This window comes from Meles meles, chromosome 20 (assembly GCF_922984935.1).
Source record: "Meles meles chromosome 20, mMelMel3.1 paternal haplotype, whole genome shotgun sequence".
NCBI classification, from domain to species: Eukaryota; Metazoa; Chordata; class Mammalia; order Carnivora; family Mustelidae; genus Meles; species Meles meles.
In genome coordinates, this window is record NC_060085.1 from 52,405,043 (window position 1) to 52,412,221 (window position 7,179).

The following is a 7,179-nucleotide window of genomic DNA, read 5'->3' on the forward strand; positions in this document are numbered from 1 at the left end:
CTGGGTAAAAGGCCAGGCCAGGCACCGCAGGACAGACCTGTTTATTCATGCCTCAGCTCTGTGGGTTGGGCCAGCTCTACTTGTGTGGGTATTCTTGTATCTCTTTCCAAAAAGGACTAACTAAAAGATAACCTGCCTGAGTCCTGCCCACACTGGATGTCTGGCAGGACATGGTTTTGGTGGGGGGGGAGGGGAGGGGAGTGGGTGTTGCAGCTCTTCTGGTGCTATAAAGAGGGGCCTAAGCGGTATCCAGATAAGGAAGTGAAATGTTGCCAAAAACCCAGTCTCCTAGGCAGAAGTGTGAGCCCTCCAAGCCCTGGGTATGTGGACAGAGGACCTTGGAAGCACCATCAGCTCCACGGTTCTCCAGTTTGAGGGTAGCTTGGCCCCATGTTCCCTCTGGCTCTGTAGATAGATTCAGGAGCTAGAACTCAGACCTCTCTCTCTCCCTTTTCTTTTTCCTGCCTTTTTTGTACTTGAGTAAAGACACAGGGCAGTAGAGTGTGGGGTCTTAAAAAGCTGATTAAGTTACCTGTGTACTGAGAATATCTTGAAAGTATTCCTTCTTTCATTTGGCAGGTACAGGTACTACTTCTGGTGACTGTTTGCTTTCATCTTTAGGTGTCCCCTCCAGCCAGCTAATCCAGACTGGCACTTAGGAGCACCTCTCTGCTTAGCATAGTCCCTTGCTGTCAAACCTAGGAGCTGAACAATTGCTTTGCAACCCTTTCTTTGACAAAAGCCTCAAATAGGAAGATTTGTCTGCAGCCAGTTGCTTGCTGAGATGGCTTTATGTCCCCTGGACATATGTCCCCTACAGATAACAACCCTGTTGCTATCTGTACTGCCTACTTCATTCCACAGCTATCCCCTGGCTCCCCCAGATGTATTTCTTGCCTGGTGGTGCTAACTTCTGGATGCTAGGGAAGTGACTAGCCTAAGTGGACCAGGAATCCTCATATTCCGTCTTTCTGTCCTTCTTCCATTGGTAGTTCGAGTCTCTAATAGCCTGGGCGGGGGTGGCTGGAGAACATAAGAAACCTCTATGTTCCCAGCCCCGAGAGTGCCCCATCCTACTCAGCATCCCTTCCATTTCCTCAATACTCTGGTGTTTAGCCGTTGTTTTCTTATAGACTGCTAAAACTGGAAGAGGAAATCTGCCCTTAAAGTTTGAACAGTAGATGAGATTTGGGGAGCCAGTGTGACCTGAGTCGAGTTATGGGGACCGAATTCCCAGCAAAACCTGGAGGAAGCACAGGGAAACTACCAGGCTGTGGATGTGATTTGCTCTCTTCTGGGCAGCTGTCTCTTTGATTTACAGACTGCTTGAGTCCTGCCAAGTTTAGAAACAAGGAAACCCTGCTTTGTGGGGCATGAGGGGGCTTCCACCAGGTAGCAGACATGTCCTATTCTCATCCCTAATGCTGCTGTCACACACCTCCAGAGTTTAGCAGGAATGATGAATGTGGAAGTCTCTGTGTTGCAGGGGGTTCCTATTCATGGCAGCTTTAGCATAGAAAACCATCTGTTTTCCTGGTCTCAAGGTGGCTCTGTTGTAGGACAAATCTGTAATCAAACTTTGCTTTACTCTTCTTGCGCTCACTAGCTACGGGACCTTGAGTAAGTGTCTTCACCTGTCTGGACTGTCATTTTTCTCTGTCTCTAAGATAAGGGTGGTTAAAGATTACCAGAGATGTAGTACTTGGTCAGAGCATCACTTAGGTGGCAGCTGCTTGAGGATGAGGCTGGGATGGCTACTCATGAGGGCTGTTGCCTCAAACTTGGAGACATTGATGCCAGCTAACTGGGTGGACCAAGGTCAATGAATGTCTTTCTCTGTTTCTGACCCCCTGTACCACTCATGCTTCTCTGTTCCTGGGTTCCTATAGAAGTACTTTCTGCTATTCTTGAATTAAAGAATAAAGGGTCAAACATCAAAGATGCTTTACCCCTGGGGATGGGGACCTGGGCTAGCCGATAAAAGGGCCTTATTTGATGTCTTACTATCTCCTCCCTTTCTCCTCCACCCCCAGTGACTGGGCTACTGCCCTGAGACAGTAGAGAGAGGTTAGCTATCAGCGAGAAGGTGATGGCAGCAGTAGATTGCCAATACAACTTTCCTCTCCCTGCACTGCCCAAACCTCCATCTGAAAAAGGCCTAATAAAGCTGTCAGGTTGCCTGCCTGATTCATCCCTTCCCTTTAGGGCATAACTAGTAAGGTCGCTGGGTTGATGCTTGTGAATACAAACTATGGCTCCTGGAAGGTGCTGCAGAGAAAGCATATGTGTGCGGGGTGGGAGGTGCCTCAGGGCTCCCATCACCTCACTTTTCAGTCTAGGTCACCACCCTCCACTGTCCCCAAGAGGCGTATTCTACCATTGCTCTGATAAGAGTTCAGTGGTCCCGGGGTTCTGCCTTGCCCACCCAGCCAATCTGCATGCCGGGGGTTACGAGGTGATCCTGCCTCCCTGATTCCTGGGGCATCCAGCCTTGTTCCTCCTTTTGGTGCTGCTGAGATTGTACTTGCTCTGTCAGCCACCAGGGCAGGCTTGCCCTGACCTGAGGCTTTGGTTGATGGCTCACCTCTTCTCATTCTGCTTTGCTCTTGTTCTTTTGCTTCTGTAAGTCTTGCATAAAGCATTGTCCTCACAGCTGAGCCTGCCTTATGGTCTATACTCTTCTTTCTCAGTCACAACCTATCCAGCTGTTTTTGTACTTTTGAAGAAAGTGGTTGACTTTACAGAAGCTCCACCAACAGAAGCTTGCGGCTGTGGCCCAGGACCACCATAGCCCCACCCCCACCCCTCCAGAGGGCCTCCCCTGTCAGGCATATGACTGACTGTGCATCATCTCCCCTCTCTCTCCTCTCTGCCCCAGATCAGTGGACCATCCCCTGCCCGGATCCTCTCTCTCCACAGACTTTGGCAGCTGGCAGATGGTAACAGGCTGTGGCAGTATTCAGGAACGGGCTGTCCTGCACACAGACTCCTCTCTCCCTTTCAGCTTCCCGGATGAGCTCCCTAACAGTTGTCTGTAAGTGTCTTGCTTGAGAAGGCAGGATGCTCCCCTGCCCATATCAGAAGCTGGTGAGCAATCAAGAGTGTTGGTTAAGGAGTGAGGCAGCAGCTGGCCCGGGATTCCTGCCCCTCCCCAGACTCAGCTAAGTATACCTCACTGCTCCTGGACTCCTGAGGTATGGAAGAGGCTTCATGGGCTGTTCAGGATGTGTGTTGCAGTGTGTATTCACTCTCTTGAGCCTCCAAAACTTCATCCACAGGTGCCTTGGGGCACACCCTGAGGGAAAGCTGTCTGGACTGTAACTATAGAAGGTTCTATTTCTGTCCAAGGCTTTGCCTGACATGAGAATCCTTTGAAATCAGAACAGTGGGGTAGTGAAGGTAGGTGTATGGTGGAGACCACAGCCAGAATAGAGCTAGGTCAGCTCAAGGGATGTGCTTCTCTGAGCAGAACCAAGGGTTCCTTGCCATCCCCTTCTTCCTTTTGTCTTCTGCTTTTGCCTCTAGTCAGGAAAGAAAATTGGATGGGGATACCAAATCCCAAGCCTATAAAATCCTCTTGCTTTAAGGCTCCAGTACTGGGCTTCCAACTCTTATATGTATCTGCTTGAATGGCTGCCTCTGTGGCAGCCCCCTGCCCCCTGCCTGCTTTACTGCTTCATGGATGTCAGGCAGGGTAGAGCCTCTAGTGGCCTGGGGAGCAGGGCCTGCTCCTCCCCACGATGGGCTGAATGAACTTCAGGTGCTGGAGATTCATTGTCACCACCAGAATCTGGCTTATAACCACCAGAGCTGACTGGTCAGAGCTGAGTTGCCCTGGGGAGTTAGGAAGGATCCCTGCTGGGGCACCTGGGTGGCTCAGTTGGTTAAGCAAATGCCTTTGGCTCGGGTCATGATCCCAGGCTCCTGGGATCGAGCCATGTCAAGCTCCTTACTCAGCCGGGAGTAAGTAAGCCTGCTGCTCCGCCTGCTTATGCTCTCTCTCTATCAGATAAATAAAATTTTAAAAAGAAGAAGAAGGATCCCTGCTGAGGGCAGACAGAAGCCAGACCTTGGGATTACAGGATGGAATAGGCCTAAGAGCCATCTCTGGAGGACACAAACATCTCTGCCCCTGCTTGATAGCACCCCTCACTTAACTGGCATTAACCACTGAAACGGGCAGCTCTCTGAGCTCCTAGTCAACCCTCAGGATCTGGTAGGTTGCCAGAGGAAAGCTAGGTTCTCTGTGATCTCAAGGCCTCCAAAACTGCAGTGTAGGGATGGGGTCAGGGTTGATTCCTGCTGAGGTCACACAGTATGTGGATTTAGTGCTTGGGCTTTGTTAGCAGAGAAATTTAGTCAAACTCTTGGCCGCTCTGCCTTACCAGCTATGTCTTGTGGTGTCAGCCCTGACTTCTCTGAGCCTGCTAACTCATCTCTTTGAGAGGGAATGGCACTAGAGTATCTCTGACTTCCTACTCCTTACCTGCTGTGTATCCTCAGGTGGATCACTTATCCTCTCTGGGCTCCAGTTTTCTTATCTCTAAATAGGCTTCTGCCTCCCAGAAATAGGGGGCAGTGAGAACACACACATATGGACCTTTGGATATTCCCTTTGAATACAAACTACTAATCTGAATTTCTCATTATATGTTCTAAGGAAAAGCAGAAGAACACATGGCCTCCAGCCTATGTGAAATCCAGTTAGAGAGTAAAGAAGATCTTTTTTGTATGTCTCCACCAAATGGCAAGAGAGACTTTGGAGTTCTTCATGGTATTGCAGGACTCCAGTATCAGCTCCATTTTCCTAGTGCTGCTGCGAGAGCTGCTCACCCTAGTACCTGCTGCTTCTCTCTCTCTCTTCCACACTTAGTCACCCACTCATACCCACCACTCCCACCAGTCTACTTTCCTTCAGTCTGTTCTCCCCATACCTACCCCAGGACTGTCATTTATCCTCATATCTCCATCTGTTTCCCCCAGGCCCTGCAGTACAAGTCATTTGCACTTGGGAATTGGAGACATTGCTGCTACTTTGACAAATTCCCAGGAGGGATTACACAGGGATTGGTCTGTTGGGGGAAGTTTTGGTGTAAGTTAGTGGTCAGAGCTAGTCTTAATTTTTCAGTGGATGGGAACCTGAGGGCTTGAGTTATATAGGTTTGTGATCCCTGGAGAAAGCCCTCCAGGGGAGAGTTAGGATGAATATCATGTGAGTTCCTGACCTGTCCTCTGATTCCATGTCCCTCTCACCCCCAGACTGTGTACCTTTTAGCTATAGATTGGGTGTGGCTGGTATCTCAGGTCTCTTCTCCTCTTATGTTAAAGACGTTTCAAAGTGTCAGATAGCCTCATGGAATTCATTCTTTGATAAGCCTGAGTTTTCATGCGCTTGTCACTTTGGGGTTTGTTTGTTTGTTTTACTTATTCCCCTTCTCGACTTGTATTTCCAGGCCAAGGAGAGAAGAGGGACTTCTCTCATCTTCTTTCATCAGTTTCTGTAGAGGCCAGGGAAGGAAAAGCAAATGGAATCAGAAAGGAATCCTGCTAGAAAAGTCAGCACCCTGCTAGCTGTTTCCCTAGGGATGACAGTTGACTAAAGATGTAGCTGGAGCCTCAGGGGTTTCCGGTTAAGGACCCTGGCCTCTTCAGAACACTGCCAAGAACTTTCTCCCAGAGTGCTTCAGGTCCTGGCCTCAAGAAGGTTGAGGTCTTTGGTCAGCCAAGGCTTTATGCCTCATCTTGCCGTCTCTCCTTAAGTCTCAGATTTGCGCCTCATATTATTCTTACTGAGGAATGGAAGCCAACAGTTGGCAAACTCCTTCCTGCTCACCTTCTCCCTCCTCCCCAGTGTGCCATTAAAACACTGGTTCTGGGTAGGAACAGTAGCCTGAGAGCTGAGAGGAATGGTTTTTTGAGGGGAACAAAGCCAGATGTTTAGGACCTGAACTACAGGGGTAGTATGGCCACAGGACATGTGCTGGCCTATGCTAGCAAAGGCAGAAGGATAGGTAGTATGGTGAGGATGAGGATATTGGATCCTGACCCAGGGTAATGCATTCATTCCATTCTCCCTCTTTCCCTTCCTCCCCATAGGCTTGCAGCCCTGAGTGAGCGGGAGACTCGGCTGCAGGAAGTACGCTCAGCTTTCTTGGCCACATACAGCAGCACGGTGGGACTTCGAGCAGCAGCCCCCAGTCCCTCTGGTGCCATCGGAGGCCTGCTGGAGCAGTTTGTCCGTGGTGTTGGACTCCGGAGCACCAGCAGCAGCACCTTATGAAGTAGCCAGCCCACAACAATTTCCTGTTCCTCTCACCTGAGCCCTGAGCAGAATTAAAGCCATGCCCAGACAAGGATGCTTCAAGATAGAAGAGAAATCTCCTCACGTCTCCTTTTCCATCATGTACATGGCCAGCCCCAAAGCAGAGCAGGTCTAAGGACAGGGTTCTCCAACTCCCAGCTTCCTGACTGGTGACCACCACCCCTCTTGTCACTGCCTTTCACCCACCCTAGTCTTTGTTGGGATTCCCATCAACTCTCAGAACTGTGTGGGGTTTCCCTAGGGCCTTGTGGAGGCTGAGACGAATGAGGCAGTTTGACACAGATCACAAAATAAAATCTTTTTGAACAACTGCTGTCTTGCATCCTCATTTGGTTGCTGTCTCTGTGGGGTTATTTCGAAGGTTCTTACTGTTCTTCCTTGTGCAGGAAGGGGTTGAGATGGGGGTTAGATAAAGCAGAAAGACAACTGAAGACTGGGTTGTGCCTCTTCACTCTTAAGCCATGACAGTCTCAGTGAGATGGTGACAACTAGTCAGAGGTGGTTAAAGTGGGAGCAGTGGTCCTCCTGTGTCAATGGGCCCTAGTCACCTAGGAACCTACTTATTCACACAGATTCCCAGGGCTACCTGAAATTTAGACCTCAGGTTGCTGAGATCTTCATTTAGTTAGGAATGGGCAGAGGTGGTGGGGGATACTTCATTTTTATCAAGTTCTGCAGGTAGGACAGTTCTGGTACGGTGACTTGCAGCCCTTAGCTATGGAGCCCTGACTTTGGTGGAGGGACAGGCTTCTGGGGCTTTGGAGGCAGTAACTGGTGTGGGGAGAATGGATCTGGCTGACTACCACCCTCATCTGCAGTGTGACCTAGATAGGACAGATTGCATCCTCACAGTATGT

At 49.8% G+C, this 7,179-nt stretch overlaps 1 protein-coding gene across 4 annotated transcripts in view; it reads left to right on the forward strand.

Moving 5' to 3' along the window:
- MTMR14 (myotubularin related protein 14) overlaps positions 1-6,577 on the forward strand; it is a 46,405-nt gene extending 39,828 nt beyond the window's left edge. For 2 of the 4 annotated variants that reach the window (XM_045990144.1, XM_045990143.1), the window contains exons 18-19: positions 2,879-3,034; positions 6,097-6,577. In XM_045990144.1, coding sequence (XP_045846100.1) covers positions 2,879-3,034; positions 6,097-6,280 — 340 coding nt within the window. In that variant the 3' untranslated portion in view covers positions 6,281-6,577. The remainder of the gene's footprint in view (positions 1-2,878; positions 3,035-6,096) is intronic. The other 2 variants (XM_045990146.1, XM_045990145.1) reach the window with 2 other exon arrangements.
- Positions 6,578-7,179: the final 602 nt, after the last annotated feature.